Raw genomic sequence first — 19,052 nt, forward strand, 5'->3', positions numbered from 1 at the left:
TAAAGATATCAACATTATCATATATAAAAAAAATTTGTATCAATTTATATTTCTCATCTTCATGATTACACGTTATATCATCATCAATGTGACTTTGCTTCTTTCCTTATATTAATGAAGATTTTTACATTTGTACGGTCTCTTATTAATTATCAATTTAGTGATATCAATTTGTGATGAAAGAGAATCAATATGACTTTTCTCTTTACCATATTTATTAAGATTAGATAGTTGCATTCATTATTATTTTACTTTTAAAATAAAAGAAAAAAATTAATGTTTATAATTTATTTATAAGTTTTCATTTGTTGTTATTTTAAAATTTATGATTAAATATGTTTATATTCACTACTACACTAAATTGATTCATGTTTTAAACTTTCATATATTTTGATATCAAACTTAAAAAATAAATTAGTAGATATAATTTTTTTAATTCCTTACTAGGTTAATTTTTTTAAGATTTTAACTAGCATTTAAAATTGACATTAAATTAAAACATACTAAATGATATGAATAACTTAAATGTCAATTTTAAATATCATTAAAGACCAAACTATATTAAAATTTAGAATATAAACAATTTTCAAATTTACGTATGTAAATGTCACGTCCCATTAATGTCTGTGCTGAGTCACCACTGTGCTCCCATAAATGCACCTCGCCACACGTGCACCTCCACTAGCACGCCATCACACTCACTCTGCATGCGACTGCCAAGTGTCGTTTTGGAACATTCGGAAACCTTAATGGAATCCAAGTGGCAGCAGGCGAATGGACGTTCGTCCTAAGTGGGGAGAGAAATTAATTTTCAGAAAAACTCTTTCCCACTCTTCTGCACACTTCGTCTTCTTCCCCAAACTCTGGATTTTCAAATTCTCTGCTTTCTCTCTAGAACCTCCATCTTCTCTCTACCTTAACTCACTTCCTCCTTCTCAGATCAACGATCAGACACCGTGGGAACTCTCCCGGCGTTACAAACTTCAAGTTGAACCGAACGTTTCTGGAGTTTGAACGGGTAAGTACTTCGTCCCTAGCTGTTCGTCCATATCCACATGCAAACCCAACTCTGGACTGCATGCATCTTATCTAAACCAAATCTTGGTTTTCTGTAAGCTTAGCTTGAAGAGCTTGACTGAGCGTTAAGGGTAGAAACGATTTTCTGGGCATTGATTTTTCTGTTGAGGAACGAACACTCTTCTTGAAGGTAAGGGAAGCTAATTAGATTTAATTCATGTGATTGTGCTGTACTGCATGTACGTTTAAGTGTTGCTTGAAGTATGATTCATGTTATTGTATTTTGGTATGCGAATATGATTCTGGAATGATGCATGTAAATGATGAAATGTTCTATGATTGGATTAAATTGAAAAATGAGTTGTATGATGAGATGATGTATGAAGAAGAACGAATTTGTGCCATGATATGAGTGATTAAATGCATGAAAGTTTATACTGGAAAATATGGTTACTGTATGTGGAATGTAAATATGAAAATCCTATGAAAATGAACGTTCGTTATCGAAACGGTCTTTGACCGTTAGGTAGTCTTGGTAAATTCTTTAAAGTAGTTGAACCCTTTCATTTGGAAAGGATTCTCTTTGAGGACGAACGCTCTCTTATATTAGCCTTACGTTTGCGCGTTCGGCCAAACGTAAATATCCTGAGTGTTTGTGAGAAATTTGAGAAGCCCGTGAATATATTCAAACACTTAGTCATATTGTCCAAATGTAACTCCAACATTTTAACTTATGAAAAATCTTATTTCAAAATGTATTGAATAGCTATGGGTCTTGACCCAAGGCGTACGTCCTAAGTAGCGCTCGGTCTTATACCGAACGCTCGTCCAAATGTGTATGTGGTAAAGAATGCTCGGTCCTATACCGAACGTTCGTTCCTTCCGTAATTATTAACGAGCGGTAATAGCGTTCGTCCATAAATTTAAATAGCGTTCGTCCAATAGATCTAGTGACGTTCGTCCAAGTCTTCAGTGACGTTCGTCCAAAAATTCATTAAACGCCTACTTTCGCGCTCGGTCATTGACTGGCGGTTTGTCTTCTGAATTAAATCGTGTTCGGTTTATTTTATCCAAACAAGTTTGTGATGTATCTATCCATTGGATTCTTTCCAGAGTCATTGAACTTAAATTATTCTAAGTATTATCCCGATCGTACTAGAGTCAGTTCCTTTAACTGATTCAAAGAAGTCTTTCTCGGTCTCGCTCTCGACGTTCGTCCTCGTTATGAAGAGGAGTGAACGTTCGTCTTTTTAAGAAAGTGGAACATAGAATGAAAATGTATTTAAGAGGATGAATTAAGATGTGCAAACACTATGAGAACTGAAATTGTGATTGTGGATTTGAACGAGCGTTCCAGGGTGGAACGACTCTTGAATGGATATTGAGATTTGTAAGTATGAACGTGGTAAGCTTAGATGGTGATTCATCCTGATATTCCGTGAGTGCTCGTTCTCAAGTAGAGAGGAGTATGTCATGCGTGGGAATGACAGGAGGTCTAGTTCATAACTGTAACTTGGACAGAACAGACTAACCTTAGGTGGCTACTGATGAGCATTTCAGTTACCCCACCTGAGTGCACGGACGCCTTAGCTACATAGGATTCATACAGTCCGGACGGTCGGTCTAGTATCAGGATTTTGGATGAAATTTATGTATGAATTGAATGTATATGTTGTGAATTTACTTGCTGAATTTGATAAGTATGAAATATCGGTTTTGACTTGAATTAAATTCAATAAGCTTACCCTTGCATTTCCATTGTGTTGTCTGGTTATGTACATCCGTCTTGTCAAATGCAATGATCATCCGTGTGGATGTGAGCAGAGGAAGATGTGTCTCTGGAGCAAACACTTGAAGAGGAAGTTATTGCTGAAGATAACTTAGTAGAAGTTGAGGTGAAGGCCGAACAGTAAGGGCGTTCGGTTTTTAGATAGAGTAGTTAGAATAGTGAGCGGCTGTGAGCGAGCGCTCTTTTGTTGATTGTAAATAGTTGGACGTTCGGTCATTGTTTTGTAAACCGTTCGTCCTTATTATTTTGTGAACGCTCATTGAATTGTATATAAGTAAGGCCGTTCGACCATTTATTTAAATCTGTTCCCTGTACTTTTAAACTGTTTTGGGTTATTGATACATGTAATTATTCTAAGTATATAGTTGCTGATTGTATAATTTTGGGATGTTACATTATTGGTATCAGAGCAGTTTTGTTCTCTTAAAGGACACTGTAGGTTATGAGTGCACTGTGTTTTGCTGTGTGCTTATTGTGTGTTTAATGAGTTACTGTTTTTTTTTAACTCTTGAACATAATTAACGTTCGTTTTTCTCTGGTCCAGAGAATACATGGCGCCTAGACTCCCTCCTCCTCCTCAGCCTAACGAGCCCGATACGTCCAACAGCTCTAGGTTGTTGGAGACTGTAATTGACTGACTGCAGCAGCAGAACACCACTCTAATGGAGCAGAACGCCACTCTGATGCAGCAGAATCAGAGTGCAATGCAGAGTTTGGAGACCTCGCGTATCAACTCTGAAACAACCCAAAGGCAGTTAATGGAAATCCTGGCGGCAACCAGAGGTGCGCCTGGAGCGTCCTCTTCCAACGCTGCCCAACCTGCTACTGAGTGAAGTTTGAAGAGTTTTCTCCAACACCATCCGGCTAAGTTCAGTGGGAAAGGCCTCCCAGACGAAGCAGATCAGTGGTTAAGAGACATGGAGAAGATCTTCAATGCCAAACGATGTCCTGATGAAAATAGATTGGCGTACGCTGAATACTTATTGACTGGAGAAGCGAGCCATTGGTGGTCGAGCGTGAGAGCTATTCTAACAGACGCGCAACAACCGATCACTTGGGAAGTGTTTAGAAATAAGTTTTATGAAGAATGCTTCCCTGACAGTGTTCGGTTTGCAAAGGAGGTGGAATTTCTACAACTGGTTCAGGGGAGTATGTCCGTCTCAGAGTACACCAATAAGTTCAAACACCTCGTCAGATTCAATACTATGGCCACAAGTGAAGTGTGGCAGTGTAGAAAATTTGAGAACGGGTTGAGGAGCGATCTAAAGGTATTAATCTCCAGCCTGTGTATCCGGACGTTCCCAGCCATGGTTGAGAGGGCTAAAGTATTAGAGAAAAATATGGCTGAGGCGGAACAACAGAAGAAACAACAGGCGTCAAGAGGACCAATTCTGTCGAGACCTAATGTGAATCGGAACAGGACCCCATACGCTCGTCCAGCTCAGTCAAGTGGTTCGCAAGCTATGGTAGTTGCTGGACAAGCAAATCAACCGGGGCCGGTCATATGTTTTCAGTGCGGAGGACCCCACTTTAGATCATCATGCCCTCAGTTGGTTGGAGGGAAATATTGCACTCGATGTAAAAGAAACGGTCATCTGGAGAACAAGTGTAATATGGGCGGACGTGCTGTTATGAGGCCGCCGAACGCTGGGAGGAACCAACAAGGGAGAGGCAGACGAGCCCAAGCTGTTGGGCGTGTATATGCAATCACGGGTGCAGAAGCAGCGAGTTCAGGTACACTTATCACCAACACGTGCTTGCTATATGGAATGAAATGTTGTGTATTGTTTGACTCGGGGGCGACACACTCCTTCATCTCGAAGGCGTGCGTTGATAAGATGGGATTAGCTGAGAGTGAGATGCAGTTCGACTTGGTGGTGTCAACCCCAGCGGCTGGAGAGGTTAAGACATCTACCATGTGCGTTAGATGTCCTATTGAGGTAGAAGGGCGTAGATACAAGGTGAATTTGATATGTTTGCCTCTCAAAGACTTAGAAGTAATTTTGGGAATGGATTGGCTGAATACCAATCGCATTCTCATCGATTGTGGGGCTAAAGAATTAATTTTTCCTGAGGAAGATGAAGAAGAGTTAGGTGTGACGCTTGGTCAACTTAAAGAAGATATTATGGAAGGCGCGAGTTGTTTTCTGATTATGACGCACGAAGACAGGGAAACTGGAACTCTGAGTTTTGAACGATCGTCCAACAACAAGAACATAGAAGGACGATCGGTTGTAGATGAATTCCCGGATGTCTTTCCGGATGAAGTACCAGGACTGCCTCCCGTTCGTGAAGTGGAGTTCACAATTGATTTGGTGACTACAGCCGCACCAATCTCAGTCCAACCGTATAGAATGGCACCAGCAGAATTGGTTGAACTTAAAAAGCAAATTGAAGAATTAATGGACAAGAAGTTCATCCGTCCAAACGTGTCACCTTGGGGAGCGCCTGTGCTGTTAGTAAAGAAAAAGGATGGTGTATTTGTCGGCATTTAGTATTTCCTCCATGATGTTTACACATACTTTTAATTGAAAAATATATTATAATTCTATAATATTAAATACGAACCATCAAAATAAACCAATATAAAAATTAGTATTGTCAGAATAGGTTGTAACTCGCGAGTTAACCGGTTCATTATGGGTTTGAGTCAGGTTGGATTTGAATAAAATGTAATTTTTTTATGCGAGTTAGTTTTCAACCCGATTCACTCTATTGAACCCGTGGTGAATCTGGTTGATTCACAACCCACCTAATTTAATTTAATTATTTATTATTTTGTGTTTTAATATTATTAGTTAGTATATTTTTTTATTATACAATCTACCTAATTTAATTTAATTATTTATTATTTTGTGTTTTAATATTATTAGTTAGTATATTTTTTTATTATACAATCTACCTAATTTAATTTAATTATTTATTATTTTGTGTTTCAATATTATTAGTTAGTATTTTTTTATTATATATTGTAGATTTATCTATTTAAGACTCTAATATTATAAATGGTCAAGTGAAACAAAAATTGATAATATTAAAAACTTATTTGTTGGCCTTTGGAATTTAACATCGGGTGAAATTTATTTAGATTTGAATTAATTTTTTTTTTATTTTAAAAAAAACCAATAATTAAATGAGTCAATGAGCCTGTGACATCCAAATTATATAATAACCACAATCATATAATATAGGCGTCAACATCCAAATAAAGAGAAAAATTGGAGTATGACGTGTAATTAAGTGGGGAATTACAGTCATCTAAATAAAGAGACGAAATTTTAAACTTAAACAGTTTAAAGTATCGAACACTTCAAGCGTTCAAATAGGAAATTCCTAAGTAGACTGCACTGCAACATCAGTATCCTCTAGTTCTTGCTCCAAGGGAACCTCCTCGACAACATCTGCTTCCATCCAAATAGATGATCATCGCCAAAGAAACATACCCAAACAGCACACAACAAAACAAGCAAGGGTGAGCTAAGTAAACAAGCAATAAACATATAGTAAAATCAATTCATGTCATCATGCTTAGTTACGTATAAAAGAACAATTAAAGCATACTCATTAAACCATGACTCACACACTCACACGACTCATCCGGATTTGTATAACTGTCGCACTACTGGTCGTCTTTGCACTTGCATAGTTCAGCTGGCCCTCCCCAACACTAGCAAGGTAAATCCCCCAACCTGTCTATGCCTACAATCAAAGACTATAGACGAGGACCTCCCTCTACTCTCACCACTTACACTGTTCTTCTCTATTTGAGCATGAACAATGCTTTGAGTGTAGGGATAGACATACCAGTTCAAAGTTCCTTACAGTTATACAGAACAACAACAACACCCCACACAATCACTTTCAGTCATCTCTCCCTGAGATGTCCAATCCATACTCACATACATCATTATAGTTCACAACTATGTTCTTTCTAACCACCCATACCTCATACATAATGTACATGACAATCTGTTAAGTAAATAACATTAATCATACATTCACATACTTTTCACATAAATCGCATCACAGTATACATTTCAAACATTTTGCACACTTATTTCAACCCAGAACAAGAGCAAATGAACTTAGAACCAAACACTATTTGTCGAACACTATTGGCCGAACACTATTTGACCGAAAACTATTTGCTGATCACTATTAAGTCGAACGCTATTTGGCCGAACACTATTTGGATGAACAATATTTGGCCGAACACTGAACACTATTTGGACGAACGCTATGAGATTAAGCACTATTAGGCCGAACGCTAAAACACCGCACATAATATTAGACCGTTAGGCCGAACGCTAAAACACTAAGCACAATATTAGATCGAACACCGTTTGGACGAACGCTATGTCCGAGCACTTAGGCTGAACTCTAAAACACCGAACACAATATTAGACCGAATACTGTTCGGACGAACGCTATGAGATTTAAGCATTATTAGACCGAACGCTAAACCACCGAATACAGTATTAGACCGTTAGGCCGAACGCTAAAACACCGAGCACAATATTAGATCGAACACTGGACGAACGCTAAGATCGAGCACTTAGGCCGAACTCTAAAACATCGGACACAATATTAGACCGAATACTGTTCGGACGAACGCTATGAGATTTAAGCACTAATAGGTCGAACGCTAAAACACCGAATACTGTTCGGATGAACGCTATGAGATTTAAGCACTAATAGGTCGAACACTAAACGCCGAGCACAATATTAGATTGAACACTGTTTGGACGAACGCTATAATATCAAGAACTATTAGGCCGAACGCTAAAACACCGAACACTATATTGGATTGAACATTATGAGATGAAGCACTATTAGGCCGAACACTAAAAACACCGGGCACAATATTAGATCGAACATTGTTTAAGCACTATTAGGCCGAACGCTAAAACACCGAACACTATATTGGACCGAACACTATTAGGACGAACACTGTTTGAACGAAAGCTGAGATCGAGCACTTAGGCTGGACACTAAAACACCGAACGCTATTAGACCGAATACTATTAGGTCGAACACTGTTTGAACGAACGCTAAGATCAAGCACTCAGGCTTAATGTTAAAACACTGAACTCTATTATACAAGTGATCGCTACCTGAGAGCAAACATCATCAAGACCGAACGCTTCCTATGACGATCACTACCTGAGAACAAACATCATCAAGACCGAACGCTACCTATGACGAGCACTACATGAGAACAAACATCATCAAGACCGAACACTACCTATGAATGATCACTACCAGAAAATAAACATCATCAAGACCGAACGCTACCTATGAACGATCACTACCTGAGAATAAACATCGAAACCGAATGATCACTACTTGAGAATAAACATCATCAATGACCGAACGCTACCTATGAACGATCACTATCTGAGAATAAACGTCAACAAAGACTGAACGCTAACGATTTCTACCTGAGAGTACATGACCATAACCGAACGCTAACAATCACTACTACATGATCAAGACCGAACGCTAACGATCGAAACCTGAGAATACCTGATCAAGACCGAATGCTAACAATCACTAATTCATGGCCGATCGGTACTGAATCAACACTTAACCGAACGGTAACCAACTAAAACTTATCCGTACGGAATCGATTTAATCCTAATCGAACGGTAACAACTACGACCGAACGTTATTTTTCGCGATTTGCAGAATTATGCAGAATCGCAACCAAATTTCCAGGGCACCATTTTTATCTCCTTTTTCCCCAGATTTTTACACAATATAGCTCTAAAATCAAAAGAAACAGATCTAGCTCCCCTTACCTCTTGAAGACTTCCTTTGCAAACCTTGAATCAATCTCTGTACTATGTTTCTCCTCTGTTGTTCCAGCCCTTTGTTACAATGTCTAGCTTATTCTTTCCCTCTCTTCTTGTTCTTTCTTCCCTCATGAGTCCTTAAAATGAAGAAGTTAATCTCCTTTCTGTGTGCTGCTGGACGAACCTCAGTCGTCTCCTTCCACCCTCAGTGTAGTGTCCACTTAAGAAGATGATGATGATGGTTTCCTGGTGGCTGGAGCACTCAAGGTGGAGTGATAATTCCTCTCCTGGTGGCTGGAGCACTCACGGTGGAGTGACCCACCACCCACCAGTTGTTGTGCTGGTCATGAAGCCCATCCCCCACCACTTTCTTTAAAATATAAACGTGCAGGTTCTTACAGAGCCAACCCATTTAACCCACCAACCCGTGATGGGTTGAGCCGGGTTTGAATTTTTTCAGCTCACTAATAAATGAGCCGGGTTGGATTAACTCACTATGTGACTAACCTATGGTGGGTCGGACCGGGTCGAGCCGAGTTACCCGTTTTGACAGCTCTAGAAAAATGATATAAAAAAAGTTAAGATTAAAATCGAGTTTATTTTTTTATTTTTACCTTTTTCATATTTATTTCTTCCTTAAATGAGAAAGCTAAAAACAGTTGACTAAAATATGATTTATTATTAGGAAACTATTTTTTTTTCGTGTTTCTGTAATTTTTTTTATAAACCCGATGTTTATGTGAGAAAAATTAAGTACAACTTAACCGTGTGACGAAGGACATAGACACAAGTTGAACAATTCATTGAAAGTAGAATTAGTTCGAAAATCACGTTTAGGTGAAGAACTTTTGGTAGAATTAGCCCCAAAGAAACGCAACTAGGAATAGGAAATTTCTACAAGATGAAAACCCAATTGGTAAAATTTCATGAGAAACCTTGAGTTTGACTAAATGCAGAGGAAAAAGTGGTTAAACAAGGAGACAGATGTAATTATAACTAGAATAGTGAAGAGATGAAATTTACCAAGTCAAAAAGAAGACTCAAAAGTCTTCCAAAAATCGACAATACCAAAAGTGACTAGTGTGAACATTTGAACCTATAACGAGCCCAATTCATGGGTCATATAGGTCAAGGAGTCAACGTTCATAGAAAGGGTCTTTGGATGACTTTCTACAACAAGACACATTTTTCTATCTTAACTAATAAGTTTGTAAAAAGTGTATTTTTTTTTAATTAGTAATTTTCAGATAGAATCTTACTAATATAGTTGAGTTATATAACTACAAAGAAAGTTTTGGGTTCTTATAAACACTATGAGAAATGTTAGTAATATGTTCTTTCACATATTAATGGAAATTTATTTAAACTAAAATAAAAAATTGTGCATTCATTGTCCTATTCAATTATTCTCCATAAAAATATCTTAAGATTTAATAAATTTTCACTAATAATAAATAAGTTTAATTACTCGTTTAGTTTCTATTTTATTAAGAAATTTTAAGTTGATATTTAATTTTTAAAAAAATTTAATTGTGTCTTAATTTTATAAAAAATGTTTCAATTAGATAATTTAAAGAAATATTAAAAATATATTACTTGTGTATGTTTTTTTTAATTTATTTTTGTAAAAAATTTTATTATCGCTCACTAGTGTGACATTAACATTTTTAATGTCACGTAACAAAAGACAATGTTACGTGTTAGAGTGAAATATCATTATTTTTATTTTAATTTAGTTTTTGTCTTTTTAATCCAATTTAGTTTTATTGTTTCTCAAAGTGGAAAACAAGTTAAAATTTTCTCTAAATTGTTAACTGTTCTCTAATGTTTATTTTACTAAAGAAATGCGGTGGTGTTGGTGTTTTTGGTTGGCAAAATTGATATTTGTTTTCAGAAAATAGTTTCATTTTTTAATTTGTTAATATTTAATTTTTTATTTAATTTGAGTTCTTCTTCTTATTTTTAATTTTTCATTTGACTGTCCATTAAAGCTTCTAAGTCATTATTAATAATAATAAAGAAGAATTATAAGGTGGATGTATCTGATTTTATTTTTTAATGGAAAAGTGTCCACTTTTCCCTTTTATATTATCTTCGATTCTTCTTTTTATCAATTTTTTTCTCGAATTCTTCACATCTCTTTAGATTTTGCTACAATTTAACCTAATTTCAGCAACAAGCTTACAAATGTCAAAAAGAAATATTTATTGTTATCCTGTGATAATATTAAATCCAATTTATTAACAAGTTGTGTTAATAAATAGACCAGTATTGAATTTGATTTCTTAAACAGGTGAATATTTAGACATAATTCTTGATTCTGACGAAACTTAAACTACTAGATGTTAAAGCAAGTTCATCGATCATAAAAAAAAAATGGAAGACTATATATAAAATCATCAAGTTTAAGCTGTAAGAAGCAAGAGTAACTTCAATGAAAAAGTAGACACCTAAAACAATTAATCTGAAGAAAAATTTCAGGGGTCCAAATCAACAGGTTGTACAGCATTTCTTGATCTGCTTCCATGTCCAAAAGAAAAGAATGATCTCTTCACTCTGTCATTTCCATCACAGGCTTCAACTGTGTTAATCTCATGAACATGTTCATGTTGTTGTTGTTGCTGTAAAACCTGCTGAATTGCCCCATAAAACTTTCTATCCACTGATGAATCCATGGAAAAGGACCTCCTCATGGCTTGAACTGATGAAAAGCTTTCACCTTTGGCTCTGATGCCAATACACTCATCTCCCAAGCTGATCACTTTATGAAGCTTCTTTGCATTCTTCTGTGAAGAAACAGCAATGGTAGGTAAATCTTGTCTTCCTTCCAGGTTTTGGTCTCTATCAAGTTCACCATCCAAATCAATCACAACAAAACCTTCATCACTGACATTGTTTTCAATGTTTTGGCTTTGGTCTTGAGATGAAGGCCTTGGAACGAGAAGGTTTGGTTGGTCAACATGGACCTGACTTGTCAAGGACACAATTCTTCTGCAGAGAGGGCAATGAGTGTTGTTCTGAAGCCAAACATCTATGCAATCAATGTGAAAGACATGGCTACAGTTTGGTATAACCCTCAGCTTCTCATCTTGTTGAAACTCACTCAAGCAAACTGCACAATCATCAAGGTTGCTTCTTTCACCAAAGTTTGTATCCCCTTTTTCTGGCTTGTAATGAATCACAGGGATTAACCTGATAACTGCTTCCTCTAGCCCTCTTGGCTCGGATGCTGCTGAGAATCCAGCAGATGGATCTTCACCTTGTCTGGACAGAGAAAATAGTCTTGTGTGATTAACATGGGGCCAACTGAAGCAGCACTTGACAACTAACATGTAGTAGCCTATAAGGAAGAAAGTTGTGAACATCATTCCTAGCACAAGGATTGCTAAGAGGGGAAGATTTGAACCAGAAGGATGAGGAATATCATGATTTTGAGGAACTGTGCAAGGTGAATCAGCTTGTATTGGTAAATGAAGTAGGTGTCTTTGGCTAACAAAATCCATATCAGATTCTGCTAACAAAAGGGTTATCTTATATCTTGGAATTTGTCACATGAATTGAGTCTTATCACACTTTCCCTGCAAAATCTTTAGTATATGCTTAATGCACTAACTGAAGTAGGCCATGGTTTTTCCCCAAATCCAAACAGAAAATGGGAGTGGTTGGAGAGAAAAGAGGAATGAAATACAGGGTAAGTAGTGAGAATAGAGAAAGACTAAGAAGACTTATAAACTAGGGGATGGTAGAGAAGAGACATGAGAGGGTTTGAAATTCAATGAAAAACTGTTGTCAAACCAAGTAAAATTTCTAACAACGGTATTGAAGATTCCATATTAACTATATAACAAATTTGTAATATATAAATAGATACAAAAAGAGACTTAAAATATATAAAATATATATCTATTCTTTTATGATAGCAGTCTTTGTAAGTTTTAATGTTTCTGTAAGTTGCTTTTACAATCACTTAATGATGATGTGATAGGCTTTTTAAATTACATCAAAAGAGTTATTGTTTCTGACTAGAAATAAATTTGGTCATATTTACCAAAGCTAAAAATATATTTGTTTCCTAAAGTTATGCATGACTTGGAATGTATTTGGTGACTGTCCAATATGTAGGGTAACGTATGGTTCAGTTTTTAATGAAGGGTCTGTAGAGTGAGTGGTGGTCCAGCTAGAATGACCAAGTCTTCACCAATGAAACTATCTGTTGACCTCAACAACACAGAGTGAAAAATGTGTCAAAGTCTTCAGTTTGAGGCCTTCTGAATTCCTTCATTTCTGAATTATAGAAACGAAATTAAGTGACCCATGTTAATGAAAGAATGAGTAAATAATTGGAAGGTGAACGATGCAACTTGCAGCATTGAATATACAGCACCTTGTAGAGTGAATATGTGACAGACATTGAGTATTCAAGGTTTGAGATTTCTTGGTCATTGTTGTTTTTGCAGTTTTCATAAAAATGTACATACTGGTTTGGTTTGGTTACTGGGTGATTTTCTCCTTCAAAACTAATGTTACCAATGCACCCATTTATGAACATTTTCTTGTTTAAAATTAAAATTGTCTATGCAGCAATCAGAGTCCGAATTCAAAGTCGTGCATATTCCACAACCTTCCAATTCCCAGATGTGTGTTCTTATCGACATCTACAATAGTTTTGAAAGTCACTAACTTTCTTGAAGTAGCTTCAATTCCATATAGTGGGACTCCTCTAAATCTCATCCATGCAATTTTTTTCTTGGAAGTCTTCCAACTGAACTAAGGTAATAATATCCTGTAAAAGTAATTGCTTATAACCATTTGTATCTTGAAATATCGATTCAAAAATAGAATTATTTGATAATTTTCGTTAATATATGGTTTACTAACTTATATAACTTCTTTGTATCAAATTTTAGTAGATAAACAAATTTCTATTCATAAAAAAAGACATACTTTAAATACATGAGTATTTTAATAATTTTTATATACTATTTTTTTATAATATTTAATTTCTATAAATTAAGAGTTAAACAGGAATACATGAATTATAATTTAAATTAAGAGAGTTTTAATTATAAAATATTTTATACGACTACACAAATTTCTAATTTAAATTAAATATTCATTAATATCTTTTTTAAATTGGTAAATAGACAATACATTTGTAAATTATATAATACTTTTCAAAAAAGTCTGCTATAATTTTAGTAAGAATATCTACTCATCAAACTTTATATTATATATTTGACAATTTCAAATTATTTTTATCAAACCTTTCCTTGATGAAAAAAATATCAATCTATAAGTCTTTGATATCTTCTACAAGTCTTTAATATATTTCCTTATTAGTTAGAGTTCGATCTTCCTCAACACACAACTTCAATCTCCCTTTAATTAGAGAATTTGTTGTTTTGCATATTGTCATCCTAATGTCTTTCAATAAATTCAATGCAAACTTTTGTTAAGAGAGAAAAATACCCGATTTTGATCTCGAGGCCTCAATTCCAATAAAGTACATACTTCAAAGATCCAAGGTCCTTCATCTCAATTCCTTTGCCAGGTTATCTTTCAATGTCTTGAGTTCTTTTAAATTATTTCTCGTAACTATTATGCATCAACATAAACAATAAAATTGTAACATTTTCATGTTTTGTTTCTTTAGAAACAAAGTATGATCTTGGTTACTATGTGGATATACAAAAGTAAGCATAGACTTAGTGAATCTACCAAACCATATTTGAGGTGATTGCTTTAGTTTTAGTTTGTGTAATGACTTCTTTAAACATACCTTATTCCTATGAGGATATGATATTCCACGTCTTTTTTATAGCTCCATGTAAACTTCTTTATATAATTATCCATGTAAGAAGATTTTTTTTCACATCCAATTGTTGTAAGGAACAATCAATGTTTACAATTAAAGATTACAATAATTGAGCTAATTTTGGCTATGGAGCTAATGTTTTAGTGTAGTATATTTCATATGCTTGTGTATACTCCTTTGCCAGTAATCTAACTTTGAATCTCTTAATTGTACCATCTACATTAGATTTCATAGAATACATCCATTGACATCTCGTGATTTCTTTCCAATAGAGAAATAAGTTTTGTCACTTTTTGCAATCCAAACATTACAATACAAAGTTGAAGTGTTATTTAATTAAATACATTTGGAAATAATTTTATAATGTAACCAAAATGCATGTCCTAAAAAACTTATGACATAATAAAATATCTTTGCTTTTTTCTCACTTCTTGACAAAGCTTCTCTGAATATTTTTATGTCAAATTTAGATAATACAACATTCCTTGCTTAATACCATGATGTCTTTCTCATTTTAATGTTTTTAAAAACATAAAAGTTAGATCCAAAAATTACAACACATAACAGAGCTTTGGTTATTTGAAAGACTGATAATAAGTTATATTTTAAAGAAAACATGATTAACACCAAAGTTTAGGTTGTTCAAAATAGAGACAATTCCTTCTAATAATATATAGTGACTTTTACTACAGTTGTTTGTGGAAATACTTTTTTACGAAAAAGGTTTAAGATTTTTAATGTGTCCAACATAAAAGAAATGCTTAAAACATGCAAAGTTAATAATCCATACATTATTCAAAATAATGAATGTTCTTATTAAGGACTTACGATTAGAATTATCACTATCTATATATAATTGTATCTAACATCATGTCTGTCTTTCTCGTTCTTTTTCTCATTGTTAGTTATTATAACAACAATTGAATTTTTTGAAAATGTTTTTCTAACTTCCTTGTCATTATAGCTTGACAATGAAAAATCATATGTCGTATGATTCCAACATTGTTCATTGGATTGTTTCTCTCTAAATCAATGTACAACATTTTTCTAAATCAGATGTCACTTCCTTAAACAAGATTTCTCCATAAACTTACTCAAAATCACCTTATATAATCTAATGTTTGAAGTCTTACATCGACTAAAGATAAGACTAATTCATAATTTATAAGTGGATATAAACCTCACCCTATAAGCCGGTTTTGTGGAGTTAAGTTAGGTTTAAAGTCTACTTCTAACACCTAATAAAGAATATATCCACCTTCAATATTTTGATTAACTTCTTATATGACCTTACATCGTCCTTCATAATTACTTTGTCTTGATGGTCTAATTCTCAAAATCTCAACCAACTGTTCATAATATTTAGTTAAGGTTTTATTATTTTTGTTTTGTAGTGAATTTCTTTTGATTCAAGATAAACACTTGTAACTTATCACTTTCATCATATGACACTTTTGACAAAGCATTCCAAATAAAGAGAGACTGGGTAACCGCAATTACCTTTTTATAATTTTTTACTTCTCGGACATCAACAACCATTTTTTCATTTTTTGGTTTTCAGCATATTATTTTTCATGTCCCATATCTTCTTCTATTGGATGCTTTATCACCCTGCAAATGTAGGAGAATTATTTCTCTATCTATGATGAGCATCTCCGTTAGTTGTGGATTTTTGTTTCATTTTATGATTTTTATTTCATATATATTATTATACAAATACTTTGTTCTTAAACATTTTACTGCTACAAATCAAGAGCTAAACAAAGGAGTCTACAAACAATAACAAAATTAAAGAACTTCTAATTATACAATATTTTTGTCTAACTATATACAAACTTATAAATTAGGTAATCAAACATCTTTTTAAAATATTCGCACTGATACTCGCTTAAAAAATATCCACGAATATTTTAAAATCAGCGAATACATGTAAATACTCGCAGATATTTAAAAAAATATATTTTTATAAATTATTAAAATAAAATTTAAATAAAATTACAAAAAATATATAAAATATAATATAAATTAAAATTTAGTTTTAATTAAATTTAACCTTATAAAATATAAATTAATATTGATTTTAATTAAATCTAACTTTATAAAATATAAATTAAATTTTTACTTTTATTTTTTTTGCGGGTAGCGGATATCCGCGAATACGGATAGTATAATACCCGCACCTAACCCGTTTATAAACAGGTATTAAAATGTCCGCTACCCACAATCCGAGAATACTAAATATCCGCGAATACCAACTATCCGTTGCGAATTTTATCTGTGGCTGCGAATTTCTTTGTCATCCCTACCATACGACCATACAATATATAACTAAACATATATGTATTATTAGGTTTTGGGTGTTACAAAACAACAAGGAGAGGAAACCAACCATTTGACTACACTTAATTACCTACCAAGAAATACAACTATAGGTAAGCACGTGTTTGACATTTCTGATTGTTTGTTTTTTCTTTAAGATGAGTTATTTCCTTTGTGAATTGATGACTGCATATATATGGAATCGAGGAAACAAAAAAAAGGATTAAAGTGAAAGAGTTTGAAAGCAACCAAGAGCCACCTCCTTGACCATCCAGATACAATGGACGCTCTACTTTTCAACGTGAACCACACGAGACAACCTCCTTCATCGTCACGTGCTAACACTTTACTATTTTTTCTACATTTAACAACGATATTCTTATTATACTTTACTTTTTATACACATTTTTTGTGGAAAACACCCCCCACAGTAACTCATATTTCTCCTCCATTTAAGGTGAAAAACACTCATCTTTTCACATGCCTCGTCGTAAGGAGAAAAACATAGTAAAAATCAAAGAAAACAAGTCAAAGTTAACGTTGAACTTAAACGTGTTTGATTAAAGGCAAACATAAAAAACAATCAATACAAATATTACAATATAAATCTATAATTTACTAAATTATTTTCACTTTATCTCCCCTCAACTAAATTTATCAACTTTTTTTATTTTACTATTCTCATTTCTCACCAATCATGTCTCAACAAATCAAAAGTCATAAAAGCAATGAAAAGAAATAAGTTATAATATATTACTAGCATTTGTGACATAATACATATGATATGACTGAAATAGGGCATGCACACTAGATAGTTAAGAACACGGTTATATATATATATATATATATATATATATATATATATATATATATATATATATATATATATATATATATATATATATATATATATATATATATATATGTTGACGTAATATAATAACAAAACTAAAATCAGAACATTACATAAAACTAAATGCTACCAATTTATAAAAACTAAAAACTAAACTTATTTCATATATATTCTTCCTCCAAACTCAATTATACGAAAAGAAAGAGATACTGTAAACAAAGTTTACTTGCTTTAACCATATCATAAAAGAAATATGCTTCAATTAATTGAAATTTCATTTACAATATTTTTAATTTTTTTTTATATCAATAACACTTTATGGAGAAAAAAAATCAAATCCTTCAAACTCAAGACATAAATGAAATTAGGCAACCTATACCCTGATCAAGAAAATGAGTTGATATTATTGATTTCATTATTTTTCTTCTACAGTTTCCTTCATTTAAACTCTAATATATGAAATAGAATCTTATACAATTAATTGAATCATAAGTCGAAAAAATATATTTAAATAAAGGGAAAGCAGTTAAAATTTATGTAAAGTGTGAACTATTAGATTCTTTTCTTCTTGTAATTATTTTTTTTCAAATATGGTTAATGTGAGATGATATATCAAAGAATTTGTAAGTAATAAATAATTGAAAAGTAACATTGTTTATATTTATGTGAGTGTGGAGGAAGCTTCCACCTTGAGTCCTTTGCACATGTCACAATAACACATGGTTAGAAATATTGCATATGCATATATACTCTTCAAAGTGTCTTGCACAGAAGGAAGAAGAGCATATGATCCATGGAAGAAGAAGGTTCAAAGGGAAAAGCGAAGGATGAAGAAGAGCATGTAAAGTACAGAGGAGTACGTAGAAGGCCATGGGGAAAATATGCAGCAGAGATTCGTGACTCAATGAAACATGGTCAAAGGTCGTGGCTGGGAACATTCACCACAGCAGAGGATGCTGCTAGAGCCTATGACAGAGCTGCATATGCCATGAGAGGTCCCTTTGCAGTCCTCAATTTTCCCGATGAATATCCTCCTCCTGCGCCGACTGTTCCTTCGTCTTCTTCTTCATCGTCTTCTTCTTCTTCATCGTCTTCTTCTTCGTCTGTGTCCACTTCAAGCCATGGACACGTGGAAAGAAGAGGAAGAAATGAGGATGAAAATCAAGTGTTTGAGTTTGAGTACTTTGATGACAAATTGTTGGAGGAGCTTCTTGGTTATGATGAAGACAAAAGTAAGCATGGGAAGTGAAACATGGTACATGTATACAATTTTACCTGATACAAGGTATGTCTGAATATATATGTTTTCAAAAGGTTATCTCCTAAACTATGAATGTTTTTTATTTTTTCCAACGGAGAGGTTGAGAAAAACTGTTCTAAACTTCGTATATCTATCTATAACCATGTGAGACATTACCTTTAAGGTTGTAATGTGTAATGTGGATGTGAGATTTATATTTGGGA

The 19,052-nt window shown here is 33.9% G+C and overlaps 3 protein-coding genes across 3 annotated transcripts; 2 read left to right on the top strand and 1 right to left on the bottom strand.

Annotated features, from left to right (window-relative positions):
* Positions 1-3,723: 3,723 nt before the first annotated feature.
* Positions 3,724-5,301, top strand: LOC108324383 (uncharacterized). The gene has a single exon (XM_017557330.1). It carries the CDS (start codon positions 3,724-3,726, stop codon positions 5,299-5,301), a length of 1,578 nt encoding a protein of 525 aa, XP_017412819.1.
* A 5,560-nt stretch (positions 5,302-10,861) lies between these two features.
* On the bottom strand, positions 10,862-12,285 carry LOC108325735 (RING-H2 finger protein ATL16). The gene has a single exon (XM_017558828.2). It carries the CDS (start codon positions 12,102-12,104, stop codon positions 11,079-11,081), a length of 1,026 nt encoding a protein of 341 aa, XP_017414317.1. The 5' UTR covers positions 12,105-12,285; the 3' UTR covers positions 10,862-11,078.
* Positions 12,286-18,381: 6,096 nt separating this feature from the next.
* Positions 18,382-19,052, top strand: LOC108324382 (ethylene-responsive transcription factor ERF096). Its single transcript, XM_017557329.2, has one exon. It carries the CDS (start codon positions 18,382-18,384, stop codon positions 18,835-18,837), a length of 456 nt encoding a protein of 151 aa, XP_017412818.1. The 3' UTR covers positions 18,838-19,052.

This window comes from Vigna angularis, chromosome 3 (assembly GCF_016808095.1).
Source record: "Vigna angularis cultivar LongXiaoDou No.4 chromosome 3, ASM1680809v1, whole genome shotgun sequence".
NCBI lineage: Eukaryota > Viridiplantae > Streptophyta > Magnoliopsida > Fabales > Fabaceae > Vigna > Vigna angularis.

Coding starts and splice junctions, on each gene's coding strand:
- LOC108324383 (XM_017557330.1), top strand. CDS start 3,724: ATGGAGAAGATCTTCAATGCCAAACGATGTCCTGATGAAAATAGATTG.
- LOC108325735 (XM_017558828.2), bottom strand. CDS start 12,104: ATGGATTTTGTTAGCCAAAGACACCTACTTCATTTACCAATACAAGCT.
- LOC108324382 (XM_017557329.2), top strand. CDS start 18,382: ATGGAAGAAGAAGGTTCAAAGGGAAAAGCGAAGGATGAAGAAGAGCAT.